Source organism: Copadichromis virginalis, linkage group LG14 (assembly GCF_057382275.1).
Source record: "Copadichromis virginalis isolate Kocher_CV1m ecotype Utaka linkage group LG14, C_Virginalis_male_GT1.1, whole genome shotgun sequence".
In the NCBI taxonomy this organism is placed as follows: Eukaryota; Metazoa; Chordata; class Actinopteri; order Cichliformes; family Cichlidae; genus Copadichromis; species Copadichromis virginalis.
Genome location: NC_140631.1, coordinates 4,319,816 through 4,344,479, shown reverse-complemented (window position 1 = coordinate 4,344,479; position 24,664 = coordinate 4,319,816). Strand labels below are relative to the sequence as shown.

Below are 24,664 nucleotides of genomic sequence, written 5' to 3'. Positions count from 1 at the left end.
AGTAGGTCAATACACTATCCCATGATCTAAAGAAAGAGATAAGAAACTACATCAACTATCTATAACTTTATTTATAACTATCTAACTTCTGAGGAGTAGCTGGCCTATCAAAATCACACCAAGAGCGCATCAATGACTAATTCAGGAGGTCATAAAAAATACAACAACATCTGAAGAACTGCAGGCCTTACTTGCCTCAGTTAGGGTCACTGTTTATGATCGAACAATAACAACGAGCCTGGGCAAAAATGGCGTCCATGGAAGAGTTCCAAGGCAAAAAACCACTGCTGACCAAAAACAACACAAATTCATTCACATTCACATCTTAAAGATTCTAAAGACTCATAGAAAAATATTCTGCAACTTTTTCTGTGACAAAAGTTGAACTTCTTGGAAAGTTAGCATCCCATTGCATCTTGTATAAAACATAGCATTTCATTTAAAAAACAAACAAACAAACAAACAAAAAACATCAAAGATGGTGGTGGTATCGGAAACTTAGAAAATTCTCTCTACAGCCAACATTCTCTAGGAAAGTTCACAGAATGACACAGAACGTGGATTTTTCTAGTATTATTTTCATGTGCAAACAATATAATCTGTACTCCTTTTTTGTCAGGTGATGAATGTGAATCTTTCTGAAGGAGACAAAGTGATCTTTGAAGATGTTCTAAACAGCGAGAACACAGTGCTGGCCAACGAGTCCATTCTAATGAGGGGTTTGGTAGTAAGAAGTCACAGCAATCAGATCTCCATCCGCTTCCACAGCATCAATCCTCAGGCTGGAGCAGTCCTTGTCAGATATCAAGGTAAGTCTGAATCACTGAACGTGTTCTTCCTTCACGCTGAAAGTTTAAGCTGAAAAAAAAGTAGAAATGACAGTTTCATGCTTGTTGCAAAGCATGAACATAGATTCAGGCACAGCATGCAGCAGTGATGAAGATGTTTCAATCTTGTTTTATGACTTTTTTATGAGGTTGTGCATCGAACACAAATACACACACACACACACACACACACACACACACACACACACACACACACACACACATATATATATACTTGAACTTTTCATTCATTTTCATTTATGTCTCCCATGGAAATAAGCTAACATAACTTAAAAGGAGAGCCACTTTAAAGTAGAGAGTCACTTTTTTACTTTAGCAAAAATCAGTATTTAACACTCAGTTTTGTAATCTTTTTTACCTGAACAAAAATCAAACCTCAACTTTCAAAAACATGTCACACAAAATGTAAAAGTATTACAGCAACTGACTGCCTGAATTGCACTGTGTGCAGCTAAATTTAACAGCTTAAGTACATTTCTTCAGTTCAACAGTATTTTCTTGGCCTCCACTAATAACGCACTGTTGATATTCAAGAAATATTAAAATAAATTATTAAAATATTAAATGCTAAAGACAACATGTACTTTTGAAAATCTGAATAGCAGCTTTGACTAAAACTATAGACTAAAACACTGTCCTGTTCTGTTATTTTTCAGTACCTGCTTGTTTAATATTCATATTCAAAGCAATGACTCAGAAATTTCTTGTAGTACAGTTATTGGGGGAAAAAAATAACACAACAATATACTGTGCACTGATAAAGGGATCCAGACTCTTCTTGATCATTGTATTTTGCATTATATTTTTATGTCTTTAAGTGTCCCCCAGTGTGTAGGAGTCTTGCTAGGGCTATGTATCATTGCTATGTAAAGCTACGTACTTTGCATAGCCTGCATCTGGGGTCTTGCCAATATCATGGTGGAAGCAAGAGAGCCAAAGTAAGAGGGAATTCCTTACAATGTTTTTCAAATGTGAAGCGTAGTTTTGGTCTTCTTTTGCTGCTGGTTTAGTGAATTTTGGTTGGAGGGTGATGAAACCTACAGTTTGGGAATCTGTCAGATGGCTTCTTTCAGCACCTGATATCAGGTGAATGGTGGGAGCCTCGCTTTGTATTTACACCATTTTGCAGAATCTGTTTACCTGCTCTTTAATCATTTGTTATTTTAGCTGTTTGGTGGTTGTTGAAATGGTTCTTATGTTTTTTTATCAGTCGGAAGAAAACTTGAAAATGCAGTTAAAATTAAAAAACGTTTGCCTGTGCTTGTCTTGAAGCATGCTCAATCATCCAAGTAAGGAAATCCCAAAGTGTTGATTCTGTTCATATTGATGTAGCATTTTCAGTGGAAAAAACGTTTCATCACTCATCCGAGTTAGTTCTTTAGTTTAGTTGAATGCAGGTTTCCCCAACCTCATAAGCGGTACATTTGCAAAAGGTCTGAAAATAGCACTACTGGCGAACAATAGGCTGTAAGGTCGGTTTCTTGGTCATTAATATGCAAATTGTGATGACCACTGATCAACAACCACTGATCAAAGACCATTTATCAATGGATCAATGGCCATGAGTACCATTCAGAAAGTTGGAGAATGGCTGCAATCACAGCATTGTAAGATGGTGCCAGATGTACCCTTACCTGCCACAGGTTTCAGGGTTTTCCATTAGGTCATAGTACCTGGTACCAGGTAATAAAAAAGTACCTGGTACCAGGTACTTTTTTAGTACCTGCTCTCCTGGGGTTCCAAGCGTTCCAAGGTACTAAAATGTGACATCGTCAGACTGCATGCCACCAAATGGCTGGTCAGTAGAGTCACTCGATGAGTCATGAGAGTGTCTTATTTATGCCATTTATGAAACCCGACAATAATGGATGGCTACAAAAAACAGCACCGTGTTCCCCGAGTCTGATGAAAAGCCACAGGCCGAGCAGCAGGTATATTCTCTCTCTCTTTTAGAGATAGTGAAATGGTGAAAATTTCTTTTAATGTGTTAAAATGGCCAAACCAATCCACCTCTGACCAACCAAATGGCACAACACAGAAGAGCTACCTCATCAGGCCAGGACTCTGCAGTCTATTTAGTGGCCACTCTTTCAGTGATGAGGATGTACACGTCCTGGACAGGGACTAATAAACATTAGCATCTATAAATGGGAGTTGGGTGAGATGTTATCAGTTTTATTCTGTAGTAGCATCAGTCAACATGAGCAAGAAATTCACAGTCTATAAGGCTATTCAAATATTCGGTCATGAGAGTGATTTGAACTGAGCAAAACTGAAGAGGATGATGTTCAATATGATTGGCTGATTGATTTCAAATCCACTTTGATAGTGTAAAGCGTTATCCCGTAGCCTAGGTGAAATCAAAGTGCAACACAAACATGACTTCCCTGCTCTCAAGGAAAGTACTACTAAATATACTTCCTGATAGAAAAATTTAAATGTGGAATGAAAGGATTGTCTTGGCAGCAGCAAACAGTAGAAACTATATATAGTTTCTACTGTTTCTACTATACATAGTTTCTACTGTTTTTTTTGTTTCTTCAGTTGTATACAATTGAAGAAACAAAAAACGAAAATAGTTTCCAAAACTAAAAATAAATAACTGCAAAGACAACATGCTTCTAATGATGACCTAACTTGATAAACTGAAGCCCTGGCTTCTGTGAAAAAATATTCTGTGAACCAGGACATGTTTTTAGTAAAATTACACCTTGGTGATGTGTTGCTTGAACACTGTTTAAATACTGTTTTGTGCTGATGGTGTTTTTGTCTCTGTTTGCATGTCTGGAGTTTCTGGAGGAGATTGATTTTAAAAGTGTAAATCCAGACTAAACAACTCAAAAACTCCACCTCAAATACTGATAGTCCTTTCCCTCCACTCATTGTTTCATATATTGGTTTATTAAATTCTGTCTTTTTCTCTGAGGCATTCTATTCTTTGCTTTTCTATGCATCTTTGCTCGGTTAGATCAGCAAAGAAAGCTTGAGCTTACTGGCCCACATAGCTCTTTCCAATCCTGTTGAATGGACAGTAATATACCTTAGTACAACATACTATTTGCAGGTTCTTTGAAAATTTTGAAACTTTGAAACCCGACTGGAGGATGTAATTATAAGGATAGATAATGTTGTTTGGAAGGTGTAAAGAAAGGATTTAATGTTAGTGTTAATTCAAAGTGTAGACACTATTTTTTCCACCACTGAGCAAAAACTTTTCACAGAAAAACTCAATTTTGTGCTTTTCCGTTCAAATGGTTCCCTCCCTGGCCTCAGTGTTCGTCAGTAATACTGAAAAAGAGGCTATTGATCAATAAATTAAATGATTTTGGACTGCAGTAGCTCAAGTGATGAGGGAGACCATGTTTTAACTCAGATAGGATTCATCAGATTGAGTTGCTGGGCCCACTTATTGTTCCCAGGCAGAGAAAGGATTGGACAGTTCACGCAGCGCTGGAAGAGGATGACTAACATTTACTGTGAATGTATGGCTGTGTCATAGTTGCTCATGCAAGTGTTCATGTAGTTTTCTAATATTTTATGTTATAGATATAGCATCTTCTTAGAAGTTATAAACACACTTTCAGATTGTAGTAAGTATTACACAACCTAAAGGAAGACAGGCTGTACAATGAATTTTTTGTATAACTCATTTGCCTTGAGGCAGTTGTTGTTGTTATTTGGTGGTATATGAATAGAATTCAGTTGGATTGGATTCCCTTGTATGTGATCACATGAATATCTTTAGTATATATAATTCTACAGTTTATAAAAATAATGGATTGCATTTATATAGCGCTTTTCTAGGCACCCAAAGCGCTTTACAATTCCACTATTCATTCACTCTCACATTCACACACTGGTGGAGGCAGCTACGGTTGTAGCCACAGCTGCCCTGGGGCAGACTGACAGAAGTGAGGCTGCCATATCGCGTCATCGGCCCCTCTGGCCATCACCAGTAGGGTAAAGTGTCTTGCCCAAGGACACAACGACCAGAGAGCAGGGGGATTGAACCAGCAACCTTCCGGTTACAGATGAGCTTCCCAACCCCCTGAGCCAAGGTCACCCCTTCTCCCATGTTAACACTGCACAGTGTTTTTCTCTCCAGAGCTGTCTGTACCACTTCCATTTAGACTTCAAATTTCATAGCCTTGTCCCATCCAGCATGACAGGAGTTATGACATTGTGTGAAATTGAATCTCATTATGGAAGGATATTTCCCACCCACACTGTCTTGTCCTGTGCAAGCCTGTCACGCCCATTTATTTTCAGTGAGCTCTGATGAGTGAGCCATAAATGAATCTCCCTTGTAAGTTTCTTCATTGATGTCCAGGCACAGAATAAGATGTATCTATTTTTCATCACTTCATGTAAAATGCAAGACTGCTAATAGACCATTAATCTCTGTTAGCAAAAGGAGATTTCATGGTGCTATAAATAAGAACATATGCAGGGCTGTCAAGAGCAGGACAGTAAACTGAAGGTGTGCAACCTTATTTAACAGACTTAGTCTGGAAACTAGGGCAGTGTCTGCCATAGCAACCCTTACATTTACGCCGTTTTAATTGGTGCGTTCAAATGCTTGACGTATGTACTGTATATTTAACATGAAAATACACTAGCATGTAGTCTGACTGCACTTCTGCAAAGGCCAAAGGGTGTATTAAGGTGTTTAGTGACCTAGTAGTATTTTTTAATAATAGATTTAGGGGACTCTAGGATGACACATTTTTGAAAAACGATAATTAAAATTAAACCAGGAGGCACTGATATCTTGGCATTTTGTCCTAAACTCTAATATCATTCCTGGCTTTGTAAATGTCCACAGTTTTCAGTTCTAGTTACTAAATAAATGTCTATTTCATGACATTTTCCAAAATGGTCAAAAGAAATTTAGTAATATATATCTGAATGAAGAGAATGTGTAAAATTATATTTTTAAGTGCCTCCCATCTGCAGCATTCCTTCGCCTGCTGTTTTAAGATGCTCTTATTGTAATATAGTTGTTAATGAAATGTTGATAATACAGTAAGAGGGCCCAAACTTGTCTAATCTCTCTCTGTCTTCCTCTTTGCCTCTCCCTCACAGATACAATTTCCTCTCAAGGAAGCAGCTATAAATTAGCTTCAGTAGTCATTTGTAGGCAAATTTCATTTGCATTGCCATATCTCACATATACAAGTGAATGTTCAAGTGTAAAATGTTTTAAAGAGAAAATGAAAAACAACAATACTGGTCAGTTGCGCAGGTGTTAAAACAAAAATGTTAATCACAGGTAGCCTTTTGCAGTTGTGTGAATAAATGCACTCACAGTGAGATTCAAAGCTTTGATGCCTGTGAGCCAACTAAGCGTGGGATTCATGTAACTAATCTTTATTTTTGTGCAAATAGACCCTTACTTTGCACTTTGGATGGACTGGTTCTTATATAGTGCTTTTCTGCTCTACTCATGAATTCAAGGCAAGTTAGAAAACATTTGTCATTCACAAAAGCATTTTTTTACACTTGAGTGCTTTCTACCAACATTCACACATGTTTTTTATTATCTTGCCCAGTGATATGGCAGACTGGAGCAACCAGGGATCGCGCCACCAGCCTTTCCTTGCTTTTTTTCATGTCCCATACTTTTAACACTTTGCCCAGCGTGAGCAACCCGACAGCTATCTAGTAGCCTATGTCACCATGTTGAGTCTCATGCTCCTCCAAAAGCACAACAAACGGTGTCTGATTCAGTGCTGTTGTCCTAATGAAGTAAGCTATTTTAATTTATATTCAATCATGGCACCTTGTAAATGGCACCTTCTTGCAGCAGATAGTTTTTGTGTTTTTCCTTCATAGATATGGGTTAATCTTGTCTTTCTGAGGCTCTATATCTGTCTGGCTCAGATTATATAAACCATTGGCATAATTTGCCTTTTCCCTTTGTATGATCCTCATGATTTTTTTATTTATCAGTTTTCATGGTTGGGCTTCAGCAGTGGTGTTTTGAAGACCAATGCAGGAACTCAAAAGATGATGTTGTAGATGCATAGCCAAAGTGAAAAATAAACCTCCATCCATCCATCCATCCATCCTCATCCGTTTTATCCGAGGCCGGGTCGCGGGGGCAGCAGCCTAAGCAAAGAGGCCCAGACCTCCCTCTCCCCAGCCACCTCCTCCAGCTTATCCGGGGGAATACCAAGGCGTTCCCAGGCCAGCCGAGAGATATAATCTCTCCAGCGTGTCCTGGGTCTGCCCCGGGGCCTCCTCCCGGTGGGACATGCCTGGAACACCTCACCCAGGAGGCGCCCAGGGGGCATCCTTGTCAGATGCCCGAACCACCTCAGCTGGCTCCTTTCGATGTGGAGCAGCAGCTGCTCTACTCTGAGCCCCTCCCGGATGGCCGAACTTCTCACCCTATCTCTAAGGGAGAGGCCAGCCACCCTTCGGAGGAAGCTCATTTCTGCCGCTTGTATCCGCGATCTCGTTCTTTCGGTCACTACCCACAGCTCGTGGCCATAGGTGAGGGTAGGGACGTAGATCGACCGGTAAATTGAGAGCTTCGCTTTTACACTCAGCTCCCTCTTCACCCATTCACTCATCAAAAATAAACCTTCCATTGATATTTCCTCTGTGAGGAATGTGGAGTCTGATTAATAAGATGGGTTAGCTGTGGGTGCTGGTAAGACATTAGAAGTATGAGGACATGGCTTAACCAGTGCTTGTGAATGGAAGGTGATGCAGTCCTTTTACCATGGAGGAAAGTCTCTATGGACATTCAACTTTTAGCTGTGAGTTTGCAACATGAGCAGTTTACATACTGCAGTCTGCTGATGGAGTCCTAGCATGCAACTGTTGCTGACTTACAGTGTAAAAATCATTATCATTGCTCAAAAATGTAACCAGGTTAGTCTGGATTTTACTCTGTAAACTTTAAAGCAGAATGCAAAGTGTCTGGCAATCCTGAGGATGGTTGACTCGCTTTGTTATTACCTCCTGGGATGCTCATTCAACCTCTGTTAGGATCATGTTCCACTGCAATAGCTGCACCACATGAAGGGTGCCAATGTCCAGATCACCTGGTGGTATCTGACTCTCCAGCCTTTTAAGTTTGTGGTGGTCAATAGGCTGACGGTCGGGGCTGATTTCTTGTCCCGCTCACTGATGGCTCCCCAACCTAAGTTGGTTGGTGGGGTATGTGGCAGGGTGTAGTCTGTGACTCCGCTGCAGAGGAAGGGTGATGCAGTGGATTTTGGGGCAGTGCTGGGGAGGCTGGCAGGGCAGCTGGGATCAGTTACCCAGTTATGCCTTACCTGTTTTAATAGCTAGGACCAGAGAAGAGGAAAAGACCTGAGCCAGAGAGAGATGGTGACACCCCATGTCCAGGGTCCCAGACAGTGTGTGTGTCACACAGAGTTTATTATCATTAAGTGCTGATCCTTCTACCTGCTGAGGTCATTTATATTGGTTATCCTCTTTGCTGTTTACATCCCTCCCATCACTACTATCAGCATTAGGAACAGGCACTCATTGAGCTCTACCAGGGTATCAGTGAACAACAGACAGCACACCCAAATGGATTCATCATCATAGCAGGAGACTTCAGAGTGTCCTCACCAACTGCATCACTGTGTGGTACGGAGGCTGCATGTCCTCCTGCTGGAAGACTGCAAAACATGAATACAACCAGCAAGGTCATCGGTGCCTCTCTACCCTCCCTCATGGGCATTTTCATACCCACAAAATCATCAGCACCCTTACCCTCTCACCCTTCACACTCCCTCTTCAGCCTCCTGCCTTCGGGGAGGAGGTACCGAAGATTCGAGGCTCAGCTCACTAGAACAGCATCAACATCTTCAACTGCTGAACAGCTTCATTCACCAGGCTGCCGGAAGACATAACTCTGTTCACTACCTCCCCCCATCTACCCCCCACCCCTGGACTGTTGCATTCATACCTTCATGCTGCTGACTGTCTTTGGCACTTTACTGCAACCATTTGCACCTCTGTCATGCCTGCGTTATTAATATTAACTACTTCAGTTAGTGAGTGGAGGAGCTGTGTGTCTGACTGCCTGCAGTGCTCCTCTGTGAAGTGTCAGCTGGAGGAGGCAAAGAAGGCACAGTTGTTATCAATACGGTTGCAAATGAGTTATTTAATTCAATATTAATTTTTAGCACCAATAAATATCTGAGTATTGAGTTTATGGAAAATCCAATCTTGTACTCCTGCATAGCAACTTTATTGGGACCTTGCAACATTTTTGCATGATCCTACAGCCATTCTGCACCCTGTAATTCACTCACTCGTTGTCACTTTTGATTAGTAAACCGCCCAGTCTCTTTGACCATCAGTTTGGCAGCCTTCTTATCACTAACAAAGCTACCAAACTGATGGTGATTCAAACTTGCTCGGATTAAATTAACAGTTCTGAGAACCATTCTCGTAACATCATCCATTTTAAAGACTTGCAGCACAGTGTGCTCCTGTTTTCCTCAATTTGATGAATAGTAAGATGTCCTAGTTTTACAGAGGGCATTTTTATAAATTAACAAACTATTTTTCCAGGCCAACCGGTCTTTGAAATGAGTGCAGTATCATTTCCTCTCTATTTTGTATGTCTTCTTCTTTGAGGTCCATGTTTGTGAGTTATACCAAAGAGTCAAGCATCTCTGATTAGTTGCCTTCTTTTTCTGAGGAACCACAGTATACAGGCTTGTATAAAGTGACAATGTAAACTATTAAGATGGCAATGAACCTTGGTGAGAGTAAAATTTAGGTAGCTCTTTTGTATTGTGTTGGCACATGGCATAAAGAAGATCATAGTAGAGAGATCACTTCTTCAGTTAGTTCGCTATTTAGTTACAACACTTTCAGAAAGACCTCTACTATAATAACATGTATCTGTGTAATCTATTATTGGGAAATTAAATGTTTTCAAAAATGATCAGACAAAAGATGGATGTTAAATTTTCAATTTCAGCTATATGTAAGCACAAGATCCAGTGTGTGATTAAAACAGTTAGTGGGATCTTTCACATTTTGAAGGAAGTCAAGTCTATTAGCCTCATTAGCATAACGTTAGCTTCATAGCATAAGTGCCTAAGTCATTGACTTAGTCAAATGACTTAGGCAATTATGCTATGAAGCTAACGATAATTAAAAATTAAATATCCATATCAACAATTTGGTTAATTTAAAGCACTGACTTACACAACACCTCCAAGTGTATAATACAGTGCATATAGAAAGTATTCAGAGTGCTTTGTGTGTTTAACTTTTTGTCATTTCACAATATTATTTAAAGAAATATTCCCAGCCATTACTCTCAAAATTAGGTGCAGCCTGTTTTAACTGATCGATCATCTGTCAAATATTTCTACAACTTGATTGGAGCCCATGTGTGTTAAAGCTGACTGGACATGATTTGGAAGTATACACATGTCTATATAAGGTCCCATAGTTGACAGTGCATGTCACGTTGTCACATGTCAGCTGTAGCTCAGGACGTAGAGCAGGTCATGTACTAATTGGAAGGGTTGTGGTGTCAGAATCAGAACGCTTTATTAATCCCAAAGGAAATGATGTTTGATCCCGGGGGTCTCCAGCCTGCTTGCCAGATATTCTCAGGCAAGCTATTAACCCCAAGTTGCTCTCTGATGCATTTATCTGAGTGTGAATGTTAGATAGAAAGCACATAAGCAAAGAAAAAACTGCTTGTGTGAATTAGGCAAGTTGTAAAAAGCACTTTGAGTTGTCAGGTAAAGCATATGGTTAAGTAATAACCAGTTTATTTGCCATTTCAATGCACAGACAAAGCCATGAAATCCAAGGAATCTGATCCAAGAAATTTTTTAGATTTAAATTCTTAATTGTCCCTGACCGCCCAGCATGAGAACCAAAATGCTGGCTGTGGCATGGGCGTCGTTCAGGTCTGATTTAAAGGCTTCTTAGAAAGTTTTCTAAACCTTTCTATCTGGTTTAATCCAAACCATGATTTGAACTAAGAATGAAAAAAAGTTGTCACAATTTTAGAGTCTTTATTGTGAAATTAATACATTTTGCACTATCATTGGGCCATTTAAAAGAAATATTTACAGAAAAGAAACAAACCTTCTTTTTTTTTTTACTGAATCAAAGCAGCTTCCAAAAACACCTTGACTTTGATCATTTGCCTTTATTTCACTGATCTGGAATTTAAATCCAAACAAAATCATTTTTTGACACCCAGCTCATGGTGCGTGACCAACACATTGACTGACATTGTTGTCATGGTTATGACTTCTTTTTTGGCTTTGAACATATAGTGACAATCAACTATAACTGCAATTAAATGTGTTAAATTCGCCAACCGTATTTGTCTTTAGAAAAGGATGAACCTCTTTCATTTGAAAGAAACCGCTGCTTCCTTAGGTCTCTATATTTGTGGAGTAATTTTGCATAATTGCCAACAACTGTATAACTGGTAACTGGGTTACTGAATATTGGGTGGAAGATCCAGCACTCCATACCAGTTTAGGCTAGTTGAAAAGCAATCTTCAGAGTGATCTCTATGTAACATGTCCACATACTGCAGCCTTTTGAGCATAAATGAAATAGATTGGAGGGGTGGTGTGTGGGTGGGTGTTGCAGTTATGTTTGAAGCCCCCTGATTGGCTCACTGACTCTCAGGCAGTGGGGGAATGACTGTGACATAGATTAGACCAGGGGTCAGCAACCTTTCACATCCAAAGAGCCATTTAAACCCGGTTTCCACGCAAACGAAAACTCTGGGAGCCGCAAATACATTTTGCCATCTAAAATGAAGATAACACTGTATATAATGTTTTTTACCTTTATGCTTTGTGTGAACAACTAAGTTGTGTGACATTAGTGATGTTTGTACTTACAGCGTTAACTTGGTTTTAAAGCCGATATATATATATATATATATATATATATATATATATATATATATATATATATATATATATATATAAAAACACCCAGCACGCCCCTGCGGGCGGTTTATCCTTCAAGCTCGGGTCCTCTACCAGAGGCCTGGGAGCTTGAGGGTCCTGCGCAGTATCTTAGCTGTTCCCAGGACTGCGCTCTTCTGGACAGAGATCTCCGATGTTGTTCCCGGGATCTGCTGGAGCCACTCGCCTAGCTTGGGAGTCACCGCACCTAGTGCTCCGATTACATCGGGGACCACCGTTACCTTCACCCTCCACATCCTCTCAAGCTCTTCTCTGAGCCCTTGGTATTTCTCCAGCTTCTCGTGTTCCTTCTTCCTGATATTGCTGTCATTCGGAACCGCTACATGACAGCAATATCAGGAAGAAGCTCTTCTGGATATATATATATGCGCTCTTCTGGATATATATATATATATATATATATATATATATATATATATATATATATATATATATATATATATATATATGTCCATGTTTCAAAACTCAGTCATCCCCCTCCCACAATCCCACATGCATTCTACCCTTTAGGGCTAAGCCCCGGGTGTATCAAATGTCTGCCTCCGCCTCTGCAGCCGGCTGTATACAGCAATCGTGTGTAAAAAGTGGTCAATAAGGAGATGCTGAAAAGCATTTTCATGCAAACATCGTCGGGTCTGCCGTGATATGTTTACAATGGAACTTCTGCTCCTGAACCTCATCTTTACGCAGGACTGTAAGCTGTCATCTGTGAGGCGTGAGCGGTGTTTGTTTTTAATACAGTTCATGGTGGAGAACAGCTGCTGACATAATGTGGATCCGAAGGTCCATAACTGGCCTACCTGGAGTTGAAAGTCTCGATAAATGCACGGCATTTCGTACACCGACTTCCATGAGTGTAACGCTTATTTTGAGCGATGAAAAAATTAAAGAATATAATTGTATTTTTATATTTCAATATCACAATCATCTTCCAATTTAGAACTACAAGTTAAAAAAGAACTAACATAAATAAAATACACTTAAGCTAAATACTTCTAATTTATTTTCACAAACCACGCGGAGCCGCACTATAAGGACTAAAGAGCCGCATGCGTCTCCGGAGCCGCAGGTTGCCGACCCCTGGATTAGACCCAAGTGTGCCAGCAATTTGTTTCTTCCCTTGTTCTTTTCCATTCAGCTCAGCCTGCATCATCTGTGGCCCTCTGATTTATGTATGATTTCTATGTGGGTGTTTCCGTGTCTTCATCAACTCTTCCTGCTGGCTATTTATCATAGTTGATCGCCTCTTGAGGGTGAAGAAAAGAGGGAAGCAGCTCTTGTAGATTTTTCTCAGAGCAGATACTGTAGGTCTTCTCCATGTTTCTCTTTGTTTTTCTCTGCTGCTCTCTCTGTCAAGGCACAGACTTTTCTCCCAGTGGATCTCTGTGAAATTAGGACAGCACAGACAATGTCTGGAATACTGTTAGAACACTTATGAAGAAAGTCTTTGTGTTTTATACTAGCTCTGATATATTTATACTAGCTCTTGGTGGCTCCTTCTTGAATATATTGAAATTCCTTGTCACTGTTGATACGATTTTTTTTATATCAGACAGAAATTATGCCAGTCCTGTATTTCAAATCAAGTCTGGGGCCTTTCTGAATGGGGTTAGCGTGTTCTCTCCAGGTACTTCGGCTTCCTCCCACAGTCCAAAGATTCAATTAAAATTCAGTAAAATTTTATTTATATAGCACCAAATCACAATAACCGTTGCCCCAAGGCACTTTATATTATAAGGTAAATACCCTACAATAAACCAGAGAGATGGATGATACACAAAGATGAATGAAGTTAGGTTAACTAGTGATTGTATTCATACCACAGATATGAATATGTCTATCTCTATATGCTAGCCCTGGAATAGATTAGCAGCCTCTTCAGGCTGTACCCCGCCTTTTGCTCTATGACTGTCATAATCCTGCACTGGTTTGCCTTTTGCCAATATTCAAATAGTCCGCTCTGTTTAATGTTGCCAGCCACTTTGTGCTGTAATCAAGATTCTCTATCCAACAAAGCTTCGGTTGATGTCAGGGCAGAACAGAACAAATAAATACCCTTATTGTCGAGAAAGGTGAGATCGAAAGAAATTGAAGTACCCTTGGCTTACCTCTCATTACATTGGTGAGAGGGTAAGAGGTCTTAACATCCAGTCTTTTATGTTAAAACTGACACAGACTGCTAACAACATTTATCTATATTCACATTTGGCTAATAGTAAATCTAAATCTATTATCTTAATTTTAATGAAAGACAAAGAGGTCATGCTTTTGAAATCCAGTGCCTCCAGCTGTGTTCCTGCCTTTGACCTTTCTTATTTGGCCCTGCATGAAAAATCCAGCATCCAGCAAACTGAAACTCTTCAAATAAACCAGTCCTCTGCAGATGATCAGTTAGCTGTTTTACAAGCACTAGCAAGGTGAACCAATGTATGCCAGTCCATTTACCGATTTCACAGCTGCTACTGAGTGTAAATTTTGAGAAAGTATTTTGGCAGTAACAGTTAGCTATTAATTAATTAACATTTGTGACTCGATCCTTGTCTGTTCCAGTCTGGATGCCAAGGTATCCTCGGGCAAGGGACTGAAGTGATGAGTTCATTGAAGTGTGAATGTTATATAGAAGACTTAGACATAGAAGAAAAGTGCTATTGTGAGTGGATGAATACAGCAAGGTATGTAAGCAAAGAAGGCACTATATTAGAACCAGCCTTTTTAGTCTACTTGTCAAAATGGAAAGTGTCCGGGAAACACAGTCAGAAAAATGAGGGATTAAGTTACTGCTAATACAAACAGAACAGTGCCTGCTGCTTTAGATTCACATTGAATCCATTGTTTTGGGAAATAAACTTTTCACAAAATATACAATGTGATTCTCAATGAGCTTTGCATTTTGTGCTAATGTTTGTATAAAGTGCATCTAGAAAGAAAAATGTTTGTGATTCCTTCATTGTGTCATGCTGTTGGGAGACAGCATGACACAATAGAGTGTGGAAAATAGGAAACTCTCATGGAGTGAAATCTGCAGCATGGAGTCTAATAGACTAAGTTTCATCATCCGAGCGACATACAATCTGCTACCTTCCCCAATAAATCTGCAGCTGTGGTTTGGAAAGGACCCATCCTACCCCCTGTGTACAGTCCCAGCAACACTCAAGCACATCTTGGTTGGTTGTAGGACTAGCCGTACTCAGGGCAGATACACATGGAGACACAACCAGGTTCCCGGGTGTCTAGCCGAGAAAGTTGAGTGCAAAAGAAACTCCATCATCACTCAACCTTTCATGAACCAAGAGGAGCGTCAGTTTTCATCAACATTTGTCCGGGAAGGAGACAAGCCGAGGACAATCCCCTCAACCCCAGACTTGGGCCCGCTGAAGGTTGCCAGGGATTGGCAGATGCAAGTGGACTTGGATCAGAGGTCAATTTTTCCCACAGAGATCGTAACAACAACTTTGCGACCAGACCTCGTCCTTTAGTCTAACTCCCAAAAACTTGCGTACGACCGGGCGCCCCCCGTCTGGCTCTCCTCTCTCCTATCTTGTCCCTTTTGTCTTACTTCTCTCTATCACCTTTTCTATCCCTTTGAAGAATTTAGGCTCCATTAATGGTAAAGAGGTAAGTATTATTTCTCAGTTGCAGTGAATAGATAGAAAATAAACTGTAGGAAACTAAACAGAAGAAAGAAGAAGAGAAATAACAAGTTAACATAAACCAGTGGCACACTCCAGGGCCTGATCAACCCTGGCAGGGCCTCCTTGGATGAGGGTGTCTAGTGATAACGGCCGAAACACCCGATGAATCAAAGGTCCACTACTGACGATGTGTCCCAAATTTTAAAATGATAATCCAGATCAGATCTCTAATCCCTAAACCTAACCAAGAAAGGAAAATGGCAGATTAGCCTGGGTAAAAGACCGAAAGTTGAGGCACACAATGGTGCGTGCTGCTGACAAAGTTTCTGGGCTGCCTTTCCTCATAACAGCCATCACTCAAGAGTCTCTCCATCTAAAGCAATGCATTATCAGGGACTGTAACCTCTAGTCCTTCTTACTGAATCTGATCAAATTACTCACACAATGATGAGATAGGTAAATAATTGCCAAAATTGATTAAAATAAAGAAATAAACTGAATTTGCTATATCAGCTGAGATTATTTCTTTAATGACGTGTTTGAACACTGAAGCCTAACTGGGTGGCCACTAAGTGCAAATGACCAATACATAAGGAACTTTAGTTTTAGATATTATAGTTAACAGACAGAGGTAATTGTGGTTATTCTAAAAATAGAGAAAGATGCATCAGTCCAACCTAGTTTATATTATATTTGGCTTTAAGCTCTAGTACTCCTGCATATTCATTGCCAGAAGTGGCTCTTATGCCACACCACCAAAACACCACACCACTGCAAGATTTGTTTTTCTGGACATCTGAATTAATCAAAGTGATTCTGGTGTTTTGTTTTTTGTTTTGTTTTTGTTTTCTTTTTTGATATCCAGATTAAGGCTTAATGGTTGGCCTTGTGAAATACGACATAATTTGGATGTTGCTAACTGTGTTTTGTTTGCTTGAAATAATGTGTAGAGAATAACTGCCAGTTTCCATTATTATTGAATAGCAATGCCCACCGACTCTGTATCTGTGAGAGCCTAGCTATTCCATAGCAAAGCCAGAAAAAGAGCTGCAACATACATTAATCTTTGTAGAGCTTGTCATCTCCTTCCAGTAATATGAGGGCAATGGTCAGCAGAAATAAATCCTCTGAGGGAGCAAATGAGATTAGAGACTAAGTTTGAGCTGAGCTGGGTCATTTCACATCAAAGCCATATCAGAAGCTCAAAATAAATGAATTCAATTTACATTCGCTTGCTACAGTGGAACATTAAACATCTGAAATTATTGCTCTTCTCTCGTGATCTACACTGTGGCCATAAGGCCTGATTAGATACAGCAGAGGCTAACATTTTTTCACAGCAGTTGTACATATTTGGCTTCTAGCCAGTCCAGGGCTGAACTATTTTTACATTGCCACTGCACTTTCATCTTTTATTTTACCATTCATCCCCATGTAGATCTGCTACATTTTACATGAAAGAAAAATAAAAGCTGAGCATATCAGTAAAGTTTCATTAAAGTCAAAACATGATAAATGGCCATAAATTCTGGAAAGACACAGCAAAATGATGTAGCACATAGCAGCCTTGGGGACAATTTGTCTCTGTGAAAGCTCCCTGCTAACACCAGTGTTATGATGCCACAGTGCTACCATGATGGCTCCTTTATCTCTTTTCTCATCTCCCACGAGCCTTTCAGTTCTTTAGTTTTTTGGTTGGCCTAGGTTTTAACAGCTACAGCTGACCATGCTAATGACCAGCTCAGGGAGTGAGAGGACACGACTTAAGCAGCTGCGTTTTAGCTCAAACAAGAAATACTATAAAGACCAATGCAGCACTCATTTCTATTTTTGTGAGCCACTATAGAGCTGGGCAACATCCCTCTGCACTAACAGAGTACTAGAAGCAGCTGGGGTTATAGGTTGTCATTTATTGGCCTATTTAATCTCCCTACATATTTCCTCACCTGAGGCACAGTGCTGCTCTCAACAGACAGAATCAATAACAGAGCTACTCTATGCCACCGAGGGGTAACAATAAAACTAGCACAATTACAGTAAGATGGATCAGAATCTTTAGCAGTAGTATATTATTTATATGTTTGGATGAATTCCAGGAGGCTGTAGGAAGACAAGTCAGTGGGCTATAAAGAAACTTGTTAGTTCACTGGTCACCTGAGAGGCACTCTGGACATGTTTCCGAGCATTTTGCAATGATGTGATAGTTCTTTGTAGAAATTAATGTAAATGCCAGCACAAGGTTCTAGTGGGTGGGAGTCACAGGAGGATACGGCACTGTAGTGTTTCATTGTTTTGTACTATTTCGGGTTTATTTACCTCTGTTTATACCAGTGGAATAATTGAAAAGATAGGAAGTTAGCGCCAGTGGGGTTTTTCTTCTCTTTTTACTTGCACAAAATCAGCTTTCATCAGCTTTTCGCAACTTTTTTACAGCATGAGAATCTATGCAGACAAGTATAATGTGAATATTTGAACATAGTTCAAGAATTTCAGTCAGCAAGCTAACTGAAATGCAAATGAGTTATTATGGGGTTTCAGTAAGAGAATGCTGCTGCTATAAACAAATCTGATTGTATATTGCTTAAAGAAGTGTTTGAGAAAATGTAGCAGCTTAACCAAAACACCCACTTTAAAAACAATTCTCAGTTGTTAGTCAGATATCTGGACATTTGCCTCACATTAGTGTAAGTTTGCTTATTGTTTTTCTTATCTTCTTGTGGCCGCTGACAGTGGACTCGTCGCAGTGCTTGTCCTTCTTGACCTCAGCATTCATCAATGTTGACCGTAAACTTTTATTAGGAAGATTACAGCATGTCGTAGGTATTAAAGGTACTGCTCCGCATGGTTTGAATGACATCTGTCATGTTAATGGGGATTCTTCTTTATGCTTCCCCTATGCAGTATCGCCACTGTGTAGATGATAGCCACCTTTCTCTTTTCATGATGACCTCAAATTTTCAGCTTCTAAATTCAGATAAAACTGAGTTAATCATACTTGGCCCTAAAAATATTAGAAATATGACGTCTAACCAGATAATCACTCTGGACTGCATTACCTTGGCCTCCAGCGACTGACTAGGACATGTCCTTCAGTGTGCATATTAAACAAATATGGAAAACTACTTTCTTGCATTTGTGCAACATCTCTAAAATTAAAAATATCCTGTCTCAGAGTGATGCTGAAAAACTAGTTCATTCATTCACTATTTCTAGTCTGGATTATTATAATTCATTATTGTCTGGTTGCCCTAAAAGCTTCCGGAAAAGCCTTCAGTTCATCCAAAATAAATAAGTAAAGTGCTATACGAATGCAGGCCATTTACCAAAATGCTGTAGCAAGAGAGAGCAGATTCTCCCAAAAACATCCTCTCAAACAAACATTCTCCCATATCCTTATATACAATTATTTGAATTATCAGGCCCCATCTTATTATAAAGACCTCATAGACACAAAAAACCCAAATAGAGCACTTCGCTCTCAGACTGCTGGGTTACTTAGAGTAATTAAATGTAGAACATGTGGGAGAGGCTTCAGCTTTCAGGCCTCTCTTCTGTGGAACCAGATCCTGCTTCGATTTGGGAGACTGACTCTCTCTGAACTTTTAAGATTAGACTTAAAACTTTCCTTTCTGACAAAACTTAAAGTTAGGACTGGATCAGGTGACCATGAATCCCCTCTTAGTTATGCTGCAGTAAACGTAGTGTGTTGGGGGCTTCCCATGATATGCTCAGCATTTCTCCTTCTCTCACCCCTTGTCACTCACCATGTGTTTATCCATCTCTGCATTTAATTATGAGTTATTATTAATCTCTGGCTCGCCTCCACAACATGTCTCCTGACCTCTCTCCCTCCCCTCGCCCTAGCCCAGATGGCTGCTCCTCCCTGAGGCTGATTTTGCCAGAAATTTCTTCCTGTTTAAAGGGAGTTTTTCCCTCCCACATTTGCTCAAGTGCTTGCTGATAGGGGTTGTCTAATATTTGTGGTTTTATCTGTATTATTGCAGAGACAAAAAAACAAACAAAACCAAGACCATATAACTGAGGGTGTGAAAACGTTTTGAAAGGTGTTAAGTGGGTTATGTGTTATAGGTTAGATGGTGGCTTTGGAGCAGATTCTTTTATAATGCTTGCACCACTGTCAGGAAACACTAGTCTAAATTTCTGAAACTAAATGTCATGTCTTGCTGAAATTTCACATTTTACACCTTAATTTCAGTCTCCTTTTGTGTATTTTCCGCTGTCTCTCTGCTTCCCTGACTCTTTCACCTCTTTCTCTCCAGCCTTCATGTTGAGCTGTGTCTTCCCCAAGCAGCCTCTCTATGGTGATGTATCAGTGAGCAGTCTCCACTCTGGAGGGCAGGCTTTCTTCTCCTGTTTGACGGGCTACAAGCTGCAAGGTTCCTCTGTGTTGACCTGCCGCAATTCTAGCACACCCTACTGGAGTGGGAAGGAACCAAAGTGCCTAGGTAACGTTTCCCAGACGAAACTCTTCGACTAGCCACAGCTGAAGACGGAAATTATACACATAACCTAATTAATTATACAGGCAATATTTTAGTTACAAAGGTTTTTTTTATAAGTATTTCATAGCATTTACACATTAACAAAAGTGCAAAATTATTGTTTTTATGCATTCTATTTACATTTAATTGTATCAATAATAATAATGCATTTATATAGTGCTTTTCGGGACCCCTCAAAGCGCTTTACAATTCTACTATTCATTCATTCATTCATTCATTCACACACTGGTGGAGGCAGCTACAGTTGTAGCCACAGCTGCCCTGGGACAGACTGACAGAGGCGAGGCTGCCATATCGCACCATCGGCCCCTCTGGTCATCACCAGTAGGCGGTAGGTGAAGTGTCTTGCCCAAGAACACAACGACCGAGACTGTCCGAGCCGGGGCTCGAACCGGCAACCTTCCGGTTACAAGACAAGCTGCCAACTCTTTGAGCCACGATCGCCCCAAGTCTCAGTCTAAGTTAGTCAGAGAAAGTAATTAATAGAAGTATTGCATATGCGTTTCGAGTGGGTGGGATAGCATACAGGAACATACATACATGCCATCTATGGCCTGGAAGTTCCAGGGTCAAAATGGGATACACCGAGTGGTGGACAAGCAGAAGAAGAGGTTGTGATAGAAAGTGTTGATCAAGTTACTTAAAAAAAGTAATCAGTAACTAATTACTGATTACTTCCCCAAAAAAGTAATCCCGTTACTTTAGTGATTACTTATTTTCAAAAGTAATTAATTACTTAGTTACTTAGTTACTTTTTAAAAACACGATTTACAACCTGAATAGGTGATAAAGCCATAGATCTTTCAGCCCAATTCTACTTTTTCTGCATAATCCATCATACAAAATGTAATCAAATGGAAAAGTCTCTTTTTTTAAACTTGTTTTATCAGTTTTGATCTTTTAACTTTATGCATCAAGCAAACATTTAATTATATGCAACAGTCTCTGACTTGAATAAATTAGTTTAACATTTAAATCTATTTTCTGCACATTCCAGCACATAAAATAAAATATTTTTTGTGTTTACACTCAGTCTTTCAAATAGATGCAAGTAAAACACAGCAGAAAATAAATAAAGTCAAAGACTCAGCGGTCCTGTTGCTCTATTTTCACCTGTAAAGCAGGAGTGGGGTAGGCGGAGGTTTACGCTGGTGCAGGTGTGCCGCGGTCAGTGGAAGAATCCGCGAGTTTCTCTGTGAGTTTCCCATTATGTCCTTGCGCACTTGGTGCTTGCTTGGAAGTTTAGGTTTTGTCACTGTAAAAAGAAGTTTTCTTCCCACGCACGATGGACGCTAATGTTTTTGTCACTTTTTATGGAATCAAACTCAAAGTAAGGTCAGTACTTCCACGCTTTAAACGCTGCACGCTCGTACTCTCTCCCACATTCGATATGTGATCCATTGTTGATCTGCACACAGCTGTTGTCACTAACAGCGCACTTGCTTACGTCACTGTCATGAGACATTCTCGCAAAAAATCACGGTTTTAGTAACGCAGTAACGCAGCGTTCCTACGGGAAAGTAACGGTAATCTAATTACCGTTTTTGCAATAGTAATCCCTTACTTTACTCGTTACTTGAAAAAAGTAATCAGTAACGCGTTACTGCCCATCTCTGGTGATAGATGTGGAAATAGTAACTGATAGCAACATCAGGAAGAAAGGACACATGAAGCTTGAGAAGGGCTGAGAGGTAACTGGAAAAGATGTGGAAGGTAAAGGCATCAGTGGTCTCCATGGTAATCAGAACACTCAGGCCTGTGACCTCCAAACTGGGCGAGTCTTGCCAGCAGATTTCAGGAAGGACAGAACAGCACGGTCTTAGGAACAGCTTGACGATCTAAATTCTTGATTACAGCTTGAATATTAACAAAAGCTATTTTCTCACCTACATGCAGTTGTATCAAGTCGTGTATCTACTGTTGATAGGTTCATTTCTTGGTAGAAGGTAGTTTTAATTGAAAACTACTGACAGTGTGAATTACTCAGACAGACAGCAATTAAATGGTTTTCCTACAGAATTATTTTACATAATAATAATTGATGCTATTCACATTTCTTACATTTCTTGTGCATTGTAAAATGTACAAGTGTATTTAGACAGTTGTATTCTTTATGTAGTCACCTCCAGTTTGCATTGTTTCTTCTTTGGCTGCTGTTAGCACAACCCAAAAGGCTTTATTTCATCCAGACATTCACATTATTTTTCTGCAACGGAAATTTCATAATATAGTACAAACAGTACTACACTAGCTACTTGATAACAACTAACAGTATCAGGAAGTGTTGACTTACTAAAATTATTGTAACAGCACTTGACAGCAGAGCAGCAGTGGTGTGATACTAATGATGATAATCAAATTATGCAGTAGATGGATCAAATTTATGCTTTACAAGTTTACAATTTATAATGTTAAAATTAAGGGAAATATAAATAATTTTTGCTATAATAAATTTTGATGTTGGCAAATGTCTGAATGCTTTCAAATACTAAAAGCAGTCTTATTAGGCTGGTTCTTGTTTTTTTTTTCATGGTCACCAGTTTGAGTTTGGTTATTAAGTTAGGGTAATAGAGAATGAGATGATGTCAGTACGAGTAAATTTGACTGAGATTCACTACATAATGTGAAATCCACCACAGTTTAATTTGATGTTCACTTCCATTCCTTCTTGTTTTTCAGCTGCCTGTGGAGGTTTGGTGAGGAACATCACAGTTGGTCGGATTGTCTCTCCTGGTTTTCCGAGCAACTACAGCAACAACCTAACCTGCCACTGGCTGCTGGAGGCCCCTGAGGGCCAGAGGCTCCACATCCACTTTGAGAAGGTAGCACTGGCTGAGGATGATGATCGGTAAGCTATGATTTGAGATTGTTGTAAACTGAAAACTCTTTCCTTTAACAAATTGATCATTTCAAAAACAATTACTCTAAAGCTCCTATGTGCACAATTTTCAAGTTTCCAGTCTTACACAGTCTTAGAATGAAAGACACCCAATGAGTATCACCTAATGCAACAAAGCAGCCTAAGCAAAGAGGCCCAGACCTCCCTCTCCCCAGCCACCTCCTCCAGCTTATCCGGGGGAATACCAAGGCGTTCCCAGGCCAGCCGAGAGATATAATCTCTCCAGCGTGTCCTGGGTCTGCCCCGGGCCTCCTCCCGGTGGGACATGCCTGGAACACCTCACCCAGGAGGCGCCCAGGGGGCATCCTTGTCAGATGCCCGAACCACCTCAGCTGGCTCCTTTCGATGTGGAGCAGCAGCTGCTCTACTCTGAGCCCCTCCCGGATGGCCGAACTTCTCACCCTATCTCTAAGGGAGAGGCCAGCCACCCTTCGGAGGAAGCTCATTTCTGCCGCTTGTATCCGCGATCTCGTTCTTTCGGTCACTAACCACAGCTCGTGGCCATAGGTGAGGGTAGGGACGTAGATCGACCGGTAAATTGAGAGCTTCGCTTTTACACTCAGCTCCCTCTTCACCACGACGGACCGGTGCAGCGTCCGCATTACTGCAGCTGCAGCCCCAATCCGTCTGTCGATCTCCGGCTCCCTTCTCCCATCACTCGCGAACAAGACCCCGAGATACTTGATCTCCTCCACTTGGGGCAGGAACTCATCCCCGACCCGGAGTGGGCACTCCACCCTTTTCCGGATGAGAACCATGGCCTCAGATTTGGAGGTGCTGATCCTCATTCCCGCTGCTTCACACTCGGCTGCGAACCGTTCCAGTGCGAGCTGGAGGCCCTCACCCGATGAAGCCAACAGAACCACATCATCTGCAAAAATCAGAGATGAGATTCTGAGGCCACCAAAGCGAAAGCCCTCCGCCACTTGGCTGCGCCTAGAAATCCTGTCCATAAAAATTATGAACAGAACCGGAGACAAAGGGCAGCCCTGGCGGAGCCCATCACCCACCGGGAACGAGTCCGACTTATTGCCGGCAATGCGAACCAAGCTCTTGCAACGGTTGTATAGGGATCGAATGGCCCGTAGCAATGGGCCAGACACCCCATATTCCCGCAACACCTCCCACAGGACACCCCGAGGGACACGGTCGAATGCCTTCTCCAAGTCCACAAAACACATGTAGACTGGTTGGGCAAACTCCCATGCACCCTCAAGTATCCTGGAGAGGATAAAGAGCTGGTCCAGTGTTCCGCGACCAGGACGAAAACCGCATTGTTCCTCCTGTATCCGAGGTTCGACTAACGGACGAACTCTCCTTTCCAGCACCCTGGCATAGACTTTCCCAGGGAGGCTGAGGAGTGTGATCCCCCTGTAGTTGGAACACACCCTCCGGTCCCCTTTCTTAAAGATGGGGACCACCACCCCGGTCTGCCAGTCCACAGGTACTGCCCCTGATCTCCACGCAACATTGCAGAGGCGTGTCAACCAGGACAGCCCTACAACGTCCAGAGCCTTCAGGAACTCAGGGCGGACCTCATCAACACCAGGGGCTCTGCCACCAAGGAGTTGTTTAACTGTCTCAGTGACCCCGCCCCCGGAAATTGGCGGGTCATTCCCCTCATCCCCAGACTCTGCTTCCTCCTCAGAAGACGTGTCAGTGGGATTAAGGAGGTCCTCGAAGTATTCCTTCCACCGCCTGACAATTTTCTCAGTCGACGTCAGCAGCACTCCGCCAGCACTATACACAGTGCAGGTAGAGCACCGCTTTCCCCTCCTGAGACGTCTGACGGTTTGCCAGAATCTCT

At 41.0% G+C, this 24,664-nt stretch overlaps 1 protein-coding gene across 2 annotated transcripts in view; it reads left to right on the top strand.

Annotated features, from left to right (window-relative positions):
* Positions 1-24,664, top strand: part of sez6b (seizure related 6 homolog b) — a 246,012-nt gene that overhangs the window by 173,725 nt on the left and 47,623 nt on the right. For both annotated transcript variants that reach the window (XM_085479055.1, XM_085479054.1), the window contains exons 4-6: positions 620-809; positions 19,716-19,901; positions 22,638-22,806. In XM_085479055.1, coding sequence (XP_085335181.1) covers positions 620-809; positions 19,716-19,901; positions 22,638-22,806 — 545 coding nt within the window. The remainder of the gene's footprint in view (positions 1-619; positions 810-19,715; positions 19,902-22,637; positions 22,807-24,664) is intronic.